The sequence below is a fragment of the Diabrotica virgifera genome, chromosome 4 (assembly GCF_917563875.1).
Source record: "Diabrotica virgifera virgifera chromosome 4, PGI_DIABVI_V3a".
Classification (NCBI taxonomy): Eukaryota; Metazoa; Arthropoda; class Insecta; order Coleoptera; family Chrysomelidae; genus Diabrotica; species Diabrotica virgifera.
In genome coordinates this window covers 18,442,284-18,463,593 of record NC_065446.1, presented here as the reverse complement: position 1 = coordinate 18,463,593, position 21,310 = coordinate 18,442,284, and the positions used below count along the sequence as shown (strand labels likewise).

The following is a 21,310-nucleotide window of genomic DNA, read 5'->3' as shown; positions in this document are numbered from 1 at the left end:
AGTTATCTAATGACCAAAAAGTGAATATTTTGACAGAAAAATGTTGAGGGTATTATCGTGTTTGAATGGTATGCAAAAACTGGCAATATCTGTTAAACAGTTTTTGCAAAATTCAATTTGTTTATAAAATTTTTTGAAAAACGAGCTAACTTCTATGTAGTAAAAAATGATTTAAAAAAAGAGCTATCTTGGCTCCTAAAGGTCGTGGGGCCTCCATTATTTTTTTAAGTTGTGTTTTTAACCAGCTTTCCGAATGTTTTAATGCCATTTAATTTGGCCTAATTTCTATCGGTTACTATAATTGTTTATAAGCTTAAAAAGTGCTATTTGTTAACAAATAATTTTGTGTAAGTATATAAATGTTTTTTTTTAATTTTTCCTTTTTTTATTAGTATAGGTTCGTCTTAACGAAGAAAATAAGCAAATAAAAAATTATTAAAAATATATTTTGCAAAAATTATTCAACAGATCTGGCCCATTTCTTGCACACTATTCAAACATGATAATACCCTCAAGTTCAGGTACATTTAAACAAATTTTAATAAATAAAGAAATAGTTATTAAAAATATTCTAAAACAGCGATTTTGTCGTTCATTTTGCAACAACTTTTTGTCTATTAACCGATTTTAATTTAGCGTATCTCATCTTGTGTATCTTTTTTTTTGGAAAAGTTGTCTGTTTACGTCAAATCTAAACATTCTAAATATTCAAGTTATGAGCAAAAAACTAAGTTTGACGTTTTGATTGTTTAACAATTGTTTTACTAAAAAATTAACTGATGAATCCCATTGATGGTATTAGTCTTTTTGTACTATTATGGTGGCTCCTGACTTCTGAGCCACCCTGGATACTTAGGGGTTGGTTACCCCCTACCATAAGGGTTGATGAAATAACTCTTTTCACAGTAGATGCATTTATTTCTATAAGTCAGAGTACTAACGGTAAAGAGCTGGTGGTACGTTAGTTCTCAGTAGCTGTGATGTTTTCCCTTTGGGATCCCAATTTTTCTTCGTTAAATGTGTGAATTTGTTATATAATTTAATTAGCTGTGTCGTTACTTCTTCTTGTATATCCTTAGATTTAGGTACTTTCTTCTTCAAGACCCTTCTACTTTGTCTTGTTACTTCTTGCGTAATCTCCTCAACTATTTTGATGAAGTCTTCCCAAGTAACTTTGTTGCTACTCATTTATTCATAATTTTCTTATTCCTGTACCCGTAACGAACGCATTTGACAGTCTTACGAGGTATAGTAAATATATATATGTAAAATAATATGTCAAAAATAGTAAAAAATATAGTAAATTGCCATAAAAAATCAGTATATCACTCAATATAAATCACCATTAAAAAGCAGTAGACCAATAAAAATGTAATAAAAATCAGTAGTCAAATAATAAATGGATAAAAGTCAGTAAAGATAAAAATATATGTTGGTAAATATATAAAAATCATATAACAATTGTATCATTGCGTCCTATAATAACTAATATCAGGGTAAAAAAAAATTCTGTATATATTGGTAAATATTGGTATTATCAGGAAATTAAAATAGAATAATTAAGTAAAAATAGGTAAAACTTAAAACGTTATGTGCATCTTAAATTATAATTACGTTAATATTACTTTATACTTTATACTTTATATTATACGAATCAGGAACTACCATAAAAATAGCTAACATGGACTTACCACTTTAAACGTCTGTGTTCGTATCACCAAAAAGTCCTCGCTGCAGGTTCCATAACATTGTCCATTGTCCCACGATGTTCCATCTCCATACCATTCCATTTTCCATACCTCAGCTCCGTCTCGGGCCTGACGTCTCCATCGTTTTCCTATATACCACACTGTTCTAGGGTGGTCGAGGTGCCAGAACATTGACGTGTTTCTCCATACTCTTCTCGTTTACCAGTCCTGTGACGTCTTTCCAGTCTTTATTCCCTGGTCTTGGATCGCCATATGGTGGCTCCTGACTTCTGAGCCACCCTGGATACTTAGGGGTTGGTTACCCCCTACCATAAGGGTTGATGAAATAACTCTTTTCACAGTAGATGCATTTATTTCTATAAGTCAGAGTACTAACGGTAAAGAGCTGGTGGTACGTTAGTTCTCAGTAGCTGTGATGTTTTCCCTTTGGGATCTCAAATATTAATTAAATTACTGTTCGAGATGGAATTAGAACTAAACCTCGATATTCTCTTGTTACTGTTTTGATATATAATGAAAGTAAGATTATTTTGATTAAAAGCGCTGAGTCTACTAATATATAAAAATAATGAATACTATTGTTATTTTAAACCGACCTTGGTCAAACCTAAACTGTTACACTGATATGTGCTAATTTAGGTCGATCGTATTTACTATAAACAAACGTAGTTTTGTTTTGCTAAAGATATTTTTAATTATTAAAAGGATTTGTTTTAATAAGAAGATTACTAAGAGATGCCGTGTATCCCAACACACTATCTCATACTACACATTTCAACTGTCAAATCCGCCTATACAGTTATGTCGAGAAATCTAACTTGATTGACCTAAATAGGTAATGTAAGGACAACAGAATTGAAATATATTATTTATTTATTTATTTATAAAAAATAATAACTACAAACTAATTATATTCGAAAATTTTTCTTCGTTAAATTTGTTGTATATCTCTCAGCATCTTTGCACTACATAAGGGCGTATCAAAAGGAATCAATTGTTTAAATTTTTTGTAATCCACAATATAACGTTCTTCTTCTTCATCGTAATCTACGCACGGCATAAAACGATGGCCCCATAAAATATCCGAATTCGAGTAAGATGTCCTATTTTGAGAGACTTGTCCTGTTATATTAGAACTACCCTCTGCCACGGCTATTACTTCAAATCTAAAAATAAGAATACTAATGTAACTATTTGTATGTAATTCGTAATTTAGCTATTCTAAACTTCTATACAGTGTGGCAAAACCAAACGGAATAAATTCATTATGTCGTAAAGCGGTGACTTTAAGGAAAAATCCCTAAGCAAGTCGGTTTTATAATTTCAAATTATGATTTTTTGTAATCGATAATTTTTTAAATGAGAATAGGGGTCGTGTGTTAGCTCATTTGAAAGGTTATTCAATTCTCTATTCAGTAATATAAACATTACCATAATTATTTATACAGGGTGTCCAATTTTTTTTTAATTAAATTAATTGACACAAACAGAAAAATGTATGTAATTTATGTAATTCCAAATACGTCTTATTACTTTCAGATATCAGAAAAAAAATGTTTATTTCACAAATAAACATGGTCGCTGTTCGCATACATTAAATTTTCAAACTCACACGAGGCAGGTGGGTGGCAGCTTGAACATTGAATTTAAGCGGAAACACAATGTTTAATCCTCATACAAACAATTTTTTATATTTTTTGACAGCATTAAAGTGTATTTTAAATTAAATAAATTACATACCTTCTTCTTTTTGTGTTAATTAATTTAATTCAAAAAAATTTCTTTTGGACACTCTGTATAAATGATTATGTTACTGTTTATATTACTGAATAGAGAATTGAATTACCTTTTAAATGAGCTAGAACACGACTACTATTCTCATTAAAAAAATCCTCGATTACGTCATCACGCCCCGATGGATGACGTCACTGGCATGATATCTATGCCAAAAAATCACAATTTAAAAATAAAAATCAACCTGTTTCGGGATTTTTCCTTAAAGTTACCGATTTACGAAATAATGAATTTATTTCATTTGCGTTTGCCACACTGTATATAACACCATTCAAAAATATAAATGTTATGTTTATATGGGATTAGCCACAGTTTGCTTGTAATGACAATTACATTTCTACCAACAAAATATGTGCTTAAAGTTTCGATTGCCACTCCGGAAATCGTTATCACCAGAAAATTAGACATTTTTTGAAAATAGTTGTGTATAACCGTCGGTTGTTGAGGTTATGTTACATCAACATCAACAAATTGTTGTTATAGTTTCTTGTTATAAAAATATATATTGTTATAGGTAACAACCAGCTTTGGCTGAAAACATAAAATATGAGGGTGGTACGGCATAATCCATCCACCCTCACATATTCTAATAGCATTTACATATATACACTGAATAAAATATTGTAAATAGTACCAATGAACGCCAATCATTTACTTTTTTTACATTGATTCAATGAAAATTTCGTTAATACTATAAACACGTAGTCATTAAGTAATGACCATATTCATGATTACAATGTAATTCTATTCATTAAAAAATAATGAATAGAATTATTAATCCAATGAATCGTTTTATCTATTCAATGACTTTTTCCATAATACTAATAATTTGTTCATTGTATATATGAAACTATACATCAGGATTATGCGGTTAAATTAATGAATATAAAACGTTGCACTAATGTACAGTGTTCTTTAAATTGCGAACTCGTTTATTGAATCAATGTTTTCGTAACATTAAATCAATGTTCTGGACTTTGATTAATAACTCGATACATTGATTTGATGTAACGCAATCATTGTATTAATGTAATATACCTGAATCAATGATCAATACATTATAGCAATAATCTTATACATAAACCGATAGATTTCTTAAAACTCTATAAGTATTTTTATTGGTGTAAAAAAATCACGTGACAACAGTTGCAGCCTCCTAGCAGACAGTCACCCTGCAGACTCTGAGGAGCGGTGTTTGGAACTAGTGATTTGGTTGATTTTTCTTAGGTATGTATTTACATATATTTTCAACTATTTATAAATTATTTTGTTGGATTTCTATAAAAAAAAGTTTTTTTCTATTTCCGCTTTTGCAGATTGATATGGAATTTGGAGTGGCATTTGGAAATGGAAATGGACTTATTGATGGATGGGAGATAGGACAGCAATTTCAAGAGAATTATCTCCTTTCTTCGGTGTGAAAGTCATATCAAGGATAAAACAAATCAATCTTTATTTGAAAAGATTACCCATGAAGACATTACGGCATATTAATTAATTTTGGTTCTCTGTAAATTGTTTCAAAAGCTAATTCGATATATAGGTAAAAGAAAATAGGAACAATTTGAAAATATTTCCAAATGGTATAATCTTATAAAAGATTAATAAATTAAATCTTTAGGTGATTAAACCGTAAATAATTGAAAAATACTATTAACTCTTGCAGTCGGTAGTATCTATCAAAGTAAAAATAAACATCTCAATATCTAGCAATTTTTTTCAAGATAAATTAAAATATTTCTATAAAAAAAGTGATACCCAAAAATACAACTATGTTCACTGTTTAGGTTTATTTTTTATAATAATTATTAATATAAATTGTAGGTGGCCTAACAGGCAGTTCTTCTTTGGGTTCTACATCGATATTTTGTACGAACTAATAAAATGGTTAAAAAAAGATCTTAATGGACAACCAAATATATTATAATAAAATATACCATCAGAGATTTTCAGTAATCATTCTTACATCGGGAAGACCCCGCAAGAAGTTGAAGATCATATTAGATTTTTGAAATCAAAGAAAAATGCCATTCAACCATTTGTTTTTTGTATAGGTGGTGATAATTAATCCCAGAGAGATGTATTTATGGAGATGTTATTGTAGATGTATTTATTTTCACGATATCAGGTATATATTTTTTTATATAATATAAATATTATTACTTATACAATATATTATATAAGTATATATTTTTATATATTTTATAAGAAGAATCAATTTTTGTTATATTTAGTTATTCAGTTTTTTCCAAATTACATTATAAAAAGTTGTTTGTGTTAATTAAAAATATATGTTTTTCTTTCTTTAAACTTATAGATACTTAACATTAGTTTGAGAATCGGCAAAAAATCGTTGCTTCAACCTATATTTGTAATATTTATGTAGATATTAAGTCGTCATTTTGTTTATTTATTAACTATTTGTAGGTTATATACAAATATACATGAAGATGACATTCACTGAACCAAAAAAGTACGTAAATATAATGAAAAAAACATTGATTCAAAAACGGGGAGCATTAATTTTCGTCTAAAGGTCAGTATCGTTGGTCCAATGTAAGTAGATACAATAACTAATGCTCAAAAAAATTAACTTCTATGAATTAGTACGTTCATTCAATGTACTTTCTAGTTAAGAATTAATGTACCGATATATTTATTCAATGTACCGATACATTGATTCAATGTACCAATACATTGATTCAATGTACCCATACATTGATTCTTAACTAGAAAGTACATAGAATGAACGTACTAATTCATAAAAATTAATGTTTTTGAGCATTAGTTAATGTATCTACTTACATTGGACCAATGATACTGATCTTTGGACGAAAATTAATGCTCCCTGTTTTTGAATCAATGTTTTTTTCATTATATTTACGTACTTTTTTGGTTCAGTGTAGAATTAGGGTTTGATGTGAATATTGAGAGTTAACGGAAGTAAGACGGAAAAAAACGGGACATACATAGAAAACTCAATGGGAAATTCTAAGTTGTTCAATTCCTGCTCCCCTAATTATTTCACATCAAAAGTCATGAGAAATTATTTGCAGTGGACTGAAATCTGTATTAAAAACAAATGTTAAAATTGTTCAACGGATTAAGCACATACATTCCAAAATTTTGCAAAAATGCAATACACTTACCATAGATTATTGCCATAATTAGTCCAATCGTTAGATATTTGACATCCAAAAATCATACGAACAAGCTAAATTTTTAGGGGGAAGCCCGGGGGTAGGAGTGCCAAACATTTTTGCATCTTTTTGGAGCCACAAAGTTGATATTATCAGCGAAATTCAATTTATTCGTATAGTATGATTTTTAGATGTAAAATATCTAACGATTGGACTAAAATGCTTTGGAACGTCCTCACTGTATTTGTTTATAAACCAAAAAATTGTTTATAAATTTAAAACAGTGCTGAGGCCGCTTAAATAATCCGATTTTAATTCTGTAAAGTGTATTAGATAGGTATAGTAGCGAACCTCTTTATATGTAAAAATATTAGCAAATTTCTAAATGGTCTACTTTTTCTTCAGAAAGTTTTTAAAAATTTTAACTTAAAAAAAATAGGTTGCAAAATTATTCTGCAAAATCTATCAGGTCGATTTTAATGAAATTTGGTAAACGATTTAAATATGTTGTAAGAATTTTCTGTGCGAATTACGAAAGTTGTAAGTGCAACCAAAGTGGTTGAAAAACATTGAATAAAAACAGGCTTATTTTGCCCCCTTATTTTGTATTTATTGCTATTTTGCAGAAAGGGTAATAATTTAAGACATTTTTAACCAGTCGTTTATCATACAAATTTCAATTTTATTTATTTTACCTACGACCCAAAATGACCTACGACTTTGTTCCAAAATGAATCGTTTTAAAGGTATAAGCAAAGAAAGTAGAAAAAATCGATGTTTTTAGAAATTTTGAAATTTTTTATTAATGTTCCGGGCATATTTGAGAAGGACTATAAGTCAATTATTATTGTTGAAGTTGTTACCTAACTTTATCTGCAATAATCCGAATGCCACCTCGCACATCCAAAAATAGACGTTTTTTCACAGATCCGCCTTGGTCTATAATTAAACTTGTCGTTCCTCCTGATTTTGCATGTAGTCCAGGGCCCATCTGTTTTGAGATGGACGTTGAGAGGTGACTCAAATTTTTTTGCAAAAACTGCTTGAAAATAACTCAAATAATAATATTTGAGTTATCCTCCCTCTCAAAAAGGTCCGGAACATTGTTTAAATAATTAAAATGTCAAAAAATGAAGGAAAAACTCGATTTTTTTCTCCGTTTTTTGATTATAACTTTAAAAGTATTCATTTTCCAGAAAAGATGTACTGACATAAAAGTTGCGTAATGAAATTTCCTGCAATATAGAATTAGATAAAAGTTAAAAAAATAGTCACCATTGTTGCAAAATAGCAATAATTGCGAAAAAAACCATACAAAAACAAGTATTCGCATTTTACGTTTTTCAACCATTTATGCTAAACTTAGGACCTTCATATTTCACCCAGAAAAACTTTATGATACAGTAAAACAATACTGTAAATTTCATTAAGATCGGTTCAATAAATTTTGCAAAATAAATTTTGTAATCCAGCTTTCGCAAAAAAAAATTCATTTTTTCAAAATGTTACAGGACTGAAAGTAAAGCAGATAGCAAATTGAATTTTTTTTTTGCGTATAGAAGTGTACTGTACCTTTCATTTGCAATTTGCAAAATTAAAATCGATTAACTACCACGGCGTCAGAAATTTTTTTAAATAAACATTAATTATTGGTGCTACGCGCAGGACAGCGGTGTTCGATTCACATGAAGTTGATTTCCACCAAAATTTCTTCCAATCTTCATCTAATATATTATTTTCTTACTCTATATTTTGTTGTATTTTAATATTTTAATTCCACAAAAATCAAACTAACTATTATTGTTTGAGAAATATTGTTTAAACAATTGTATGTGTTTAAAAATAATAAACTTTTATTCTCAAGTTAAAATATATGAACAAACAAAGTTTTTGCTAAAAAAGTGTTATTTCAAAGGATAGAGTATATGTTTTTATTTTGCAATAAACAAATTTATTTATTTATATCGAAATGTAATAAAAATTAAAATGTATCAATAATTATCAAAGGTCAGTGGAATGCCCAATCAGAGCAAACTATCCGGTGTCCTGCGCGCAACACCAATAATTAATGTTTATTTAAAAAAATTCCTGACGCCGTGGTGGTTCATCGATTTTAGTTTTGCAAATTGCAAATGAAAGGTACAGTACATTTCTATAAGCAAAAAAATTTCAACTTGCTATCTGCTTTATTTTCAGTCCTGTAACAGTTTGAGAAAATGAATTTTTTTTGCGAAAGCTGGATTGCAAAATTTATTTTGCAAAATCTATTGAACTGATCTTAATGAAATTTACAGTATTGTTTAACTGTATCATATAGTTTTTCTGGGTGAAATTTGAAGGTCCTAAGTTTAGTATAAATGGTTGAAAAACGTAAAATGCGAATACTTGTTTTTGTATAGTTTTTTCCAAATTATTGCTATTTTGCAACAAGGGTGACTGTTTTTTAAATTTTCAACTAACTCTATATTGTAGGAAATTTAATTACACAACTTTTATGTCAATACAACTTTTCTCGGAAATGAATACTCTTAAAGTTATAATCAAAAAACGAAGAAAAAAATCGAATTTTTCCTTCATTTTTTGACATTTTGATTATTTAAACAATGTTCCGGATCTTTTTGAGAGGGAGGATAACTCAAATATTATTATTTGAATTATTTTCAAGCAATTTCTGCAAAAAAATTTGAGTCACCTCTCAACGTCCAAATGTACTAATATTTTTACAGATGCGCCCTGGTCTAATGTGCTGTCTTCCGCTTGCACTGAGCCATATACTTTTCCCAGTATCTTTCTCTCGAATATCCTGAGTTGGGATTCGTCTTTTTGGTCATTGCCTAGGTTTTGTTTTTGTCATTTAATTTGATTTACTGGGGGTAAAATTAGGTTGCCACATCACAGTCTAGCATAAATTGCGCCATTAAGCGTGAACTGAATAAACTGGAAATTCTAGTGCTCTAAAAATTCCTGCTTACCTTGATTCTAAGATATCCAACGGACGAAACGTCCACAAAGGACTTGTTTCGTTTATTACGTGCTCTATTTCCAAAGGAAATATTAATAACCCATGAGGTTCAACTTCCATCTGGATAATCTCAAATTCTGTATTAGGGTAAATGAATTCTTTATCCATGAAGTACAAAGAAATGTTGGTGCCACACCAAATTTTTTTAGTAAAGTCATTTATCCTAAATATAAAACGAAGTTTACCATCTCTCATACAAATCTGGAAATAAAAATAAGTTTGCATTAGTTTTAACAGTTTTAAGAAATGGTTGTAACATATTTGTATTTAAAATGGGAAGTGGTTAAATGCTCGAATATATGAATTTTACGAAATAAAAGGCTTATATCGAGCACTGGATTTTATTTAATCTTGCCCAAGTACACTTTCGCTGCTAGAGCATCTTCAGGGGCATTTCCTCAAGAAAAGGAAGGTATCCTCGAATGTCATTTATTGTCTGTTGGTGGCAACTTAAATTAAAATATATACCTAACAAATATTTAACTGACACTACACGAAGGACAAACATATAGAATTTGATTGCCGGTACTTGGGTTCTTCTACGTTTTGAAGATGGAGGTACAATCATCTCCATCTTCAAAATGTAGAAGTACCAAAATTACCGGCACTCAAATTTATCTGTTTGTCCTTCGTGTAGTGTACGTTAAGTACACTTGATTCCAGGGTTCTTTACCTCTGCGTCGTCATTTAAAACATACGAAATAAGTCGGAAATTTACTAAACGCTACAGCAAGTGACAGTAAGTAGCTACGGCTCCGATCACGGGTTAAAATTTGACGTTATCAAATAAATAAAATGTTAAATGTAAGTTTTGCTTTAAAATTTTGGTGCAGAATTACAGCTACATTTTAAGAAGCTTAATAAATTCTTTTAATAACATTAATGTTTAATAAATAAATAAACAATTTATAAAAAAATTCAATTAGATATTTTCTTTCTGTTTTTTTAATTCACTTTGACGGAAACTTAACATAACCTTATATTCTTATTCCTATATAACTGTCACTTAACAAAACTTCCTTAACAAAATAAAATAGACTTAACATAAACTTTAAAACTCCAATATAAAATTAGTTGTTGTGAAAAAAACTATTTGTGTGATATAAAAAACTTCAAAATGCAAAAATTCGACAAAAAAACAGCAAAAAATTCAACAGACTGACAGCCACAAAAGTAAACAAACCAGAAACGTCACAATTAATAGGTACGTTCTTTAACGGTAAAATATTGCTAAACCTCTAAATTTAAAAAAACCGTTTGGATTGACATGAAATTTGGCATAAACATAGCTAACAAGTCAAAAAATAAGTGATATTGTGCCGATGTATGCTTTTGCCCTGGGGGTAGATTTCACCCCTTCTTGGGGTGAAAAAATATACCTCCAAAATAAGTCCGGAAATGGATAAACTGACTAATTTTAAGCAACTTTTGTTTTATACAGTTTTTCATTAAGGTGATACAGTAGCGATCAACAGGTAGCCAAAACGCGTTCCAAGATTGCGGCTGTAATTTTGAATATTTTTTCGAGATATTTGGCACACGTATTCGTAATATATTAAAGAATGGCGGTACAGAGCCCAATTTGAAAAATATATTAATATGTGGAAATTACTCTGTAATTAAATACAATATTAAAAAACGAGCCTGTACCGCCATTAAGAAGAACAAAAAAATACACTTTCTTCAAATAAACTTTTTTATCCGATGCCTAGATTTTGTGGCATTTTGGAACTACTAATGAAATAAAAAATTTTTTTAGCACGAAAAGTGCTGAAAAATCTCTATAGAACAAAAGTTGCTTTAAATTGGGCAGTTTATCCATTTCCGGACTTATTTTAGACGTATATTTTTTCACCACCGAGAAGGGGCAAAAGCACGCATCGGCACAATATCACTTCTTCTTTGACATGTTAGCTATGCGTATCCCAAATTTCATGTTAATCCAATTGTTTGTTTAAAATTTACAGCACAAACCGTGAAATAATGTACTAAATGTACTTAAATTAAAATCTGAAAACATTCCTAAGCGTCTTTTTTTGTACCCATCTCTTTTCAATATACTGAGACTAGAGCGTTCATAAAAATAACATGTGTTTTTACTTAATAACAGGCGGCACCTGGTTTGTCTTTAGTGTCATGCGTGGAAGAGAATGATGCTAGATAAAAAGTATGTGTTTTATCTCGCCAGGTATTAATGACGCACGGGTAAAGAATCTTGGACTTAAGTTGTATTTGTTAGATATATGTTAATTTAAGTTGCCACCATCAGACAATAAATGACATTTGAAGATACCTTTCTTTTATTGACGAAATGCCCCTGAAGATGCTCTAGGAGGACTAGGAAAAACATTTTATCCATTTCCGTGATGACTTGATGAAAAATTAGCCAACATAGCTTTTCACTTTAAGTGCCCCGGGGAAGAGTGTAGTAATGCAATTCCAAGGGAACCGGACAGCGTAATTAAATATGAGTAGAATTTGACTTTTGTTAGATAAAATCTAACGACGCGACTGAAAACGCAGGTAAAATTTTTAAGTATAACTTTTTAGCAAAATTTTCTACTACTGTGTCAGAGTCTTTTTGTACTCAGATATCTATACATATCTAAACGATCTCTATATTAACCATAAATTAGCAGGTGTAAAAAAAATAAAAAAGGCTGTCCACAATATGTCTGTAACGAATACTGCAATTCTTTGGTCACGTGGTTCGCAGCGGTGACGACAGTTTGGAGAGATTAATTGTTTCTGGAAACGTTCCGGGGAGAAGATCAAGAGGACGATCACCAACTAGATGGTCCGACCAAATAAAGAATTCAGCTGGAAACTCATTCTGCGAAGCTCTTAGAGCAGCTGAAGATAGAGACCAATGGAGAAACATTGTTGGAAAAATTAGTCAGACAAGTAAGCCTTCTTGTAAAATGTAGAGATTAAGGATGTGACCAGAAAGTGGTTCCAAGGGAATTTTCAGATTTATTTTTTAGATCTGGGCCTTTTCATTTCTCTGTAATAGATGTCGCTACCGCTAGAGCGTCCGATACGCAAAATTATTTTTACAATTCTGTTTAAATATGCAGCTTGGTTTTGTTTTGATTCAGATGTGTTCATGTAGCCCCATTGAAGACGTCTGGAGAGACAGAAACGTATGTATGGGGATGACGGATCACCTCTGAAACGAAAAGTAACAAAAGCTGTTTTTAATTTTTGCATTTTACTCATATTTTGAGTACACGGAATCAACTTTCGTTTAAATTTCTCCTAGACGAATAGACGGAATGTGACTGCCTATTGTAGAGTCCCTATCGCCTTCTTGATTTATCGTCTGCTTGCGTTATAAATTGTAAAAGGCAGAGATTAAGGATATTACCAGAAAGTGATTCCATGAGAATTTTCAGATTTATTTAGATCTGGGACTTCTCATTTCTCTACATCTAGATTTAGATGAAATAGGTTATCATTAATATTAAAAAAAGCTTCTACAAAGTCGCGGATAATCGGCCGGCGGATAAACGGGTGTTGACTGTATAAACATAACTTAAGTATATTCTTACCACGGCCTTTTTACTAAAAAGAGAAGTGGAACTGGTAGTGATTGGTTTCGTGATCTTTACATATACTACACTGACTAGGGTGCCTTGAATGGCAACACTCAACATAACTTGTGATACAAGCATAAACCATCCAAAACTACATTGTTCTGTAGGATATCGATAGCCATAACCTATAGTTGTAATGGTTTCTGCACTCAGAAGGAAGTAACCTAAAATTGTACGTCTAATTTTAAAAGCGTTATGTACAGTGGAACCTCGATAACTCGGATTAATCGGGACCCCGGCCGATCCGGGTTATTGAAAATCCGAGTTAGCCGGAGAATATGGTAAAAATTAATAAAATACGGTATACTTACAGATAAACTCCGTTAGAATTTAAATAACATGAAATATATATAAGTATGCACAGTACCTACACATCTAAATTACTAAAAACACGCAAACACAAACGTAAGCAAACGGAAGCGAACAATACAAGACTGTACTACACACAATACAGTCACCACAATCGGAACGATGTTATGTTATTTAAGAACAGTGAAAACTAAAGACCATTGTTTAAAAAAGAAATGTTTTAATAGTCTTTTAGTCTTTTTTAAACAATGCTAAGACAGTTTGAAATAAATTTGTAAAGAAATAGGTACTACAGACAGGTGCCTGTTATTTCTGCCGGCGGCGTGTGCCATGAGTCATTTTTACTATGTATCGTATAGTTCAAATTACACAAATACAAATTATCAGTAGTAATTGCACAAGAGCTCTAAAATTCTATATTAATTTTAGAGATCGAGTACAATTTGTTGCGATTATTTCATGAATAAAACTGTTCAAAACCAAAATTTTATTGTAATTTATTTATGTAAGTACAAATTAGTACAATTAAACACACATTTGTTATAAATATTTTACGGTTGAAAGTCATCACATTTATAATTTTTAAAACATTAATTGTCATTAATGTCACTGAATTTATTTTTTTATAGCAACAAAGGGCATCTGACGTAATATACTTGACGACGGGAAATTATCAAAAATTATCAATTTAATTTAGATTTCTGTAGCTTTCTATTGGTCAGAATCTCCTATGAACGAAATAATCTCTCAAATATAATATTACATACATTTTTATTGTTGAAATGTTTATCTGATAATTAACTATTTTAATGGGAAATAAGCCACAATTAAATTGAAAAATGGAAAAATTTTATTAACGTTTCGACGCCCAAATCGGGTGTCGTTGTCAAAATACAAATGTACTGAAAATCAGAATGTTTTTCTGATGAAAATCAGTCCTGGTTAGCCGGACTTCCGGGTTTTCGGGGGCCGACTCATCGGGGTTCCACTGTATTTAAATCAAGTAGTAGTAGCAGTAGATAAGGAAGATTTAGAATTCATGACGAGATGGTTATTTCAAACATATGAAGAGTGGGGCCTTTCTGTAAATAGAAACAAAACACAGTATTTATGCATCGGGAATGAAGTGGAAGATCTAATGGTTAACAAACATGAGACAATCAAGAACATTGAGGAATATATATATATTTGGGAACAATAATTAACAAGAGTGGACTCACCGAAAAAGAGATAGGTAGAGCAAAGGATCGTGAAAGGAAAAAAGGTGATTGGATGCCTAAACCCGATGCTATGTTCAAAAGAACTATCTAATCAAAGAAAACATCTCATCTTTAACTCGATCTTTAAATGTATAGTGCTCTATGGATGCGAAACAGGGCAACTTACTAAATCCATGGAACGACGCCTACTTGCATTGGAAATGAACTTCTGGAGAAGATCGGCTAGAAAATCAAGACTTGAAAGAATAGAAAACCACCAAATCTGAAATATAATGGGAGTTAAGTCAACCAAATTTAGCAAATATTCAGGCCAAGATATCAATAAAATATTAGTTGAAATGATTTAAAAAGACAGATTTATTCATGAAATAATCTTACCGAATTACCTTCAAGCTCTTAAAAATTACCGATTTGTTTTCACACTCGTGACACTTTGACATAATTTCACTCACCTTCGGGTCGGGAAATTAAAACTGTCAAATGTCACTCGGGATACAAATCGGTAGTTTTATAGCTCTTGTGTAATTACAAGTGATAATACCGAACTTACCAGTTAATGTATTGGTATTTACAATACAGGGATCAGTTACATTAGGAGAAAAATCTCCGCTACCAATAGCTATAACCCACCATAACATTCCAAAAACCAAAAAACAACCAACATTTACAAGAAACAATGTAATAAGGACCCATCTCCATCTTATACCAAGGAGAGTATTGCCAAAATCTCGTATGTAATATATGTTTTTATTTGTACGTTGTTTCAGGAAGGTATTTAGTCTACCAGATTTTTTAATTAATCTTGCTAAATTTGAGAACGTTGTTTTCCTTGTTTTCCTTCAAAATAAAAAAAAAATTAATTCAGAGTTGTTCGTTTAACCCTTACTAATATAGAAATAAAAAATACGGAAAGATGGGAAAATTAGAAAATTATGAAAAGTATGATCAATCTAATATTCCCAGTCCTAAATTACAAAAAAAATTGGATTATTCCAATTCAGTTAAAAAAGGTTCAGAAGGTTCAAAAATATCAAAGTGAAACCTTTGATCAAGCAATTATTTACTATAGATTTAGTAATGTCAAAAATAAAATGTAACTCAAATTAAAACTGTAATGGACTATAATGTGTCAGTCTTATACCAAAGCATTTCCAGTATATACTTCTTCTTCTTTTGGCATCATAAACCTGGATGGGTCCTTGTCTGTCTTGCTATGTCCTTCCATTTAGATCTCTCTTGTGCTCTTCTCCATCATTGTCTTATATTCATGGTTTTCAGGTCGTCTTCCACTTCATCCAACCATCTCCTTCTGGGCCTTACTTTTTTTGGCCTTCCTACCGACTTCCTACCAGAAGGCTTTTTCTGGGTTTCAGTGGCGGCTCGTGGCCTTAGAGACAGGGTCGCCAAGCTCTTTTTGTCTCCTCATATAGGCATACCATCTAATTAAAAGGCTTAAATCATCATAGGAGATTTTTTTGTTTGGTTTACTTGACATTATCTTTTTCATGGTGTTTCGACAATATGTTTTGATTCTTCTGAGACAAGAGAAATCCCGTTCATTTAAAGCAGAAGTTGGTGGTAATAAGAGAATTGATGATCAGTTTGTTATGTTGTAATGAATTGAAGTACTTACTATATAAAATTACACATATTTTGTAACTTATCTAACTTTCTGAAAATATTTGGATCAGCGTAATTTTTAATTAATTTGTAATAATAAATATCTTGAAAGTTCTTTGGCGAAAGTAACTTTTAAATTTTGAATCGTCAAAGAGGTCAAAAATTTGCAAATTTTCTAAATTCGAAAAACGAGTAACTATTTGCATAATACATAGTAGATATCCAAAATTTTAAAATATACTCATTTTTCGAGATATGTTTCATGTCTGTGTCTTTTTTGGGGTGGTTCGGAAATATCAAGTGAACCCAAAACGTCACAGCGTATATAATATTGAAAACTACTATTATTACGAAAATCTTTGAGATTTTGCACCAGTTTTCTTATTCTATCTTTGAAATAAATAATGTTAGTTGACTGATTTCGAACAGCAATGAATATCAAATCGGTTTGGGCAGACACTTTCTTAAAAATATTTAAAAGAGAATTAAAAGAGTAATCATTTAAGAAAGTTTTCAAACCAATTGCTTCACGGATCAACTTCACATCACAACTTTCAACATCGTCGACTTCGATAATAAATTAAAAACCTTCCAACAGCTGTTCACGAAAATCTGCTACAGTGGAAACTAACCGAGGTTTAAAATTTCATCGCGTCTGACAAACTGTTTGCATTTTTTTCGAAACAAATTGTTCTAAAAACAGTAGTCCGTTTGGGCGAGCTAAACTGGCGAGAAAAGACGATATTCTTAATTTTTTACACGTATCCTGCAAAACTAAATTCATTATATTCCCATGACTGTGAGCAAATAAAGCTTGTGGTGCAATAGTTTAAACTTTTGCCTGGAGACCGTTCAATTCACCAGACAGCACGGCAGCGCCGGCATAAGTTTATCCCAGTTTGCCCTACCAATTTATTTTTGGTATCAAAAAATTTTAATCTGTTCTTTAAAACACCAAAAACATACTCTGCCTTATAGCTTTTACTCACGTCTGTAAAACCCCAAAACCTCTCATAAATATTACCACGTAACGCATATCGGACAACAATTGATAATTATTGTAAATGACATGATAATCAGAAGTTTCATCTATTTCTATCGAAAAGCAAATGGTTTTCTGAAGCTCACATCCAATAACGTTATTCAAAATGCAATTAATTAATTATATTAGTTCATTCTGTACTGTTTTAGACATGCCGCTAAATATCTTAGAATCAGAAAGTACATTAGAAAATCCAAATCGTATTTCTTAAACAATTTTATTAGTTATCTATAATTATATTATATAACGATTATACGATATTATATATCTATAAATAAATGATAATTCCTGACAACTTAAAAAAATTACAATATCAATTAAACGACGTAAAACGGCGTGATTATTTTTTACAATTTCTGCCGATGCTTCCAAATGAAACCGGCAGATTTAAATATGCCGTACCTCCGCTTAATGTCTACGGACAAATATATGTTTGGTTGCTCATCGACTTGTATTTTTCGTTGAGTTTTACGTGTAAATCGTCAAGCTACGGAGGAGCTGGGGTCGGCTAGCCGAACAGTCAGATGAATAGCTCGGATCATTTAGCGTTTGAAAATGCGCAGGGATCACTTAACGCTCGGATTGGTCGAATCCTTTTAAAAGCCATGAATAAAATTTAGTCTGTATTATCTGACAGTTTTTTTTTTATTTCACAGATACAAAAAATTACATAAACTCTAATTAAATTGAATATTAAAAAAAAATCTATAATATCTATAAATGTGTGGGTCGGCACTGCCGAACCTGCCGACCCTGACAGGCCGCCACTGCTTGGCTTAGGATTTTCTTTGTTGTTTTTGTATCTTCTTGTCTCTGGACATATTATTTATTATAATTACCAGAACACATATTATTTAATTGCGAAAGCCAAATAAATTCACAAGAATGACAAAAATGAGAACAGACCTTGTTGTCATAAACATAGAACATATAATACAAAATGAAGAATTATATAATACATTAAATAAGTTAGCGGACATAATATCAAAGAAACAAATTATAATTATATAATATCAGACGAAGAAGAAATCAAGTAAATATCCAACCTATGTGAATTTGAATAAGAAATTATAAAATAAAAATTAAAATTTATGTGTATATAAAAATATGGAATAAAATAATGGTATAACTCATAACTAAATAAATATTTATACATATATTAAAAAATTAAAAATTAAAAATTAAAAATTAAAAGTTAAAAATTAAAAATTAAAAATTAAAAATTAAAAATTAAAATTTAAAAATTAAAAATTAAAAATTAAAAATTAAAAATTAAAAATTAAAAATTAAAAATTAAAAATTAAAAATTAAAAATTAAAAATTAAAAATTAAAAATTAAAAATTAAAAATTAAAAATTAAAAATTAAAAATTAAAAATTAAAAATTAAAAATTAAAAATTAAAAATTAAAAATTAAAAATTAAAAATTAAAAATTAAAAATTAAAAATTAAAAAATAAAAATTAAAAATTAAAAATTAAAAATTAAAAATTAAAAATTAAAAATTAAAAATTTAGAAATTAATAACTAAGAACTAAAAATTAAAAATTAGAAATTAAAAAGTAAAAATTAAAAATTAAAAATTAAAAATAAAAATTAAAAATTAAAAATTAAAAATTAAAAATTAAAAATTAAAAATTAAAAATTTAATATTAAAAACTAATATAGAATAAAAATTAAAAACTAAAAATTAAAAATTAAAAATTAAGAATTAAAAATTAAAAATTAAAAATTAAAAATTAAAAAACTAAAAATTTAAAATTTAAAATTTAAAATTTAAAATTTAAAATTTAAAATTTAAAATTTAAAATTTAAAATTTAAAATTAATTAACATATTGAAATTTTAAAACTCAATGGATATCTTCGGCTAAGGCTGAGGCTCACCGAAATACCATTATGAATATTATACAAGTCAAATAGACCTACACGTACAATAATTATTTCTAACTATTTTTAGATTAATAGTGCTGGCATTTCTCATCTGAGAATGAGAACTGGAAGCACTATAAAAATTTTACTTCACAAAAAAAAAATAAAATTTAAAATAAAAAAAAAGAAATTATATTTTGTTTATTAAAATTGTTTAGAATTGTTTGTTAAAATTGTTCATTCGAATTATTTATAATTTATCATTTTCAGAATTAGTAATAGATTAGGGTCATTATAATTAGTTAAATTAAATTAGAAAATTGTTAAAATAAAAATTATGTGTATCAACTACTGTAATCCCATCAGGAAACCACCTGGATTAGTCTTAAGAGGCCAGGTCATTTGAAATAACTATAAATAAATAAATATAAATAAATAAATAAATATAAATAAATAAATGATACGTCGAACAGTTTTAAAATGCTGAGCAAAAATAGTTTTTAAATTTTTAGATAAAACACCCTCTAACTCAGTAAGGAACCACATTTTATTTAAGTGTTTTAGGTTAATTCTTCGTATTTTGTGCTAAGGTTTCTCCAGTTACTATATAGACAATTATTACTGAAACACCCTGTATACATATTATAAATATAGTTCTTTGTCGTATTTATAAGCCTTTTCTTGTATCGTTCTTAGTATGAATATATTGTTTATAATGGCTCTGTTTGGTCTGAATCCATTTTAATTATCACCAATTATACTTTTGGAGCATTCTAATATTCTATTTTAAATAATATCAGAAAGGATTCTGCATATTACATTTTGCAATCTAATTGGTATATGTCGAGTCCAGTATACTATTAGGTTCCCTTAAAAATTTCTTAACTGACCTTGCAGGCTTTTGTCCTCATTGAAGCTGTACGGAGCAAGTCTTGTTACTAATAGCTTTATCGAAGCTAGTTTTCAAAAGAAACAAAAAATAGTCTCAGCATTTATAGATCTAACAGCAGCATATGATACCGTTTGCAGAAAGATAATTAAGGCCATGAGAGCCAGAGTGGCCTAACTGATAAAAACATTACTTAACATAATCAAAGAAAATGATCAGAAGCTAACAATGTTCGATTGTTTTAGTAGGTAATTGTATGTTGATCAAGAATGAGTCTTGTACTCAAGACATCTTTATTGAAGAACAAAACCTATAAATATTATAAACGTTTACTAATTTCTTACCTTTTCTTTTGCCTTTTTAAAATCAAAAGGGGGTTCCCTTGTACATGTGATTGGTGTTCGTCTGAATCCTCAGAAAACTCGTCGAAACTAACCTCTGTGTATTGATCGCGAACACTGTCATATTGCAATTCTTCATACATAATATATATTGAAAAGTAATAAATCTTAGTTTGATACAAACAATTAAATGAATTTGCTATTATTGCTAATAAGATATATTTAACTGATTAGATAATTTGTTGTAACAATTAACGGTATATATATCCACTTAAGATAAATATTCAGATCATACTTTGCTAGATATTATTTGTGTAGTTGTAGTAATTAGATACGTAGGTATATATTTTTATTGCGAATCTTTTATAGGCCACTAAACAATGTAACTGGTTAGTTAGTTGTCATCCAACATTTTTAATGTAAGAAAGCAAGTAAAGGGGCAGGTTACTTGCCACATGTTACTTGCTTTTTTTTAACGTTTACTTGAGTCATATTTTAAGGCAAGTAAAGTAAATGTTTACAAAAGGCAAGTACCTGGTGGCTAGTAACCTGACCACTTTCCTTGCTTTCTTATTGGCTTCATGTATTTCGGCCTTTAGGAAAGATCGATATGATCAGCAACCCACGTGGTGTGGGGAAGTCATGCGGTGCCTAAAGGCCACATCTTCAACACTTTTATCCATCGTTTGGAATTTTAATTAACAATGTAAATTTAAGATATTTTATACCATTTAAACGGTTTATACTAAGGTATTTTTGG

At 29.6% G+C, this 21,310-nt stretch overlaps 1 protein-coding gene across 1 annotated transcript; it reads right to left on the bottom strand.

The window, feature by feature from the left end:
* Window positions 1-2,564: 2,564 nt before the first annotated feature.
* On the bottom strand, window positions 2,565-20,765 carry LOC126883471 (G protein-activated inward rectifier potassium channel 2-like). The gene is made up of 5 exons (XM_050649038.1): window positions 20,554-20,765; window positions 15,341-15,627; window positions 13,217-13,425; window positions 9,616-9,866; window positions 2,565-2,875 (listed from the first exon to the last, which is right to left on the bottom strand). Exons 1-5 carry the CDS (start codon window positions 20,691-20,693, stop codon window positions 2,641-2,643), a joined length of 1,122 nt encoding a protein of 373 aa, XP_050504995.1. The 5' UTR covers window positions 20,694-20,765; the 3' UTR covers window positions 2,565-2,640.
* Between the last annotated feature and the right edge of the window lie 545 nt (window positions 20,766-21,310).

What these genes read in the sequence shown, in the direction of transcription:
- LOC126883471 (XM_050649038.1), bottom strand. Translation starts at nt 20,693, where the DNA reads ATGTATGAAGAATTGCAATATGACAGTGTTCGCGATCAATACACAGAG. An exon ending in TTAAAAAGGCAAAAGAAAAG is followed by an intron (nt 15,628 to 20,553) that starts GTAAGAAATTAG and finishes TTTATTTTGAAG; the next exon opens with GAAAACAAGGAAAACAACGT. An exon ending in TTTTTAGTAAAAAGGCCGTG is followed by an intron (nt 9,867 to 13,216) that starts GTAAGAATATAC and finishes TTTTATTTCCAG; the next exon opens with ATTTGTATGAGAGATGGTAA.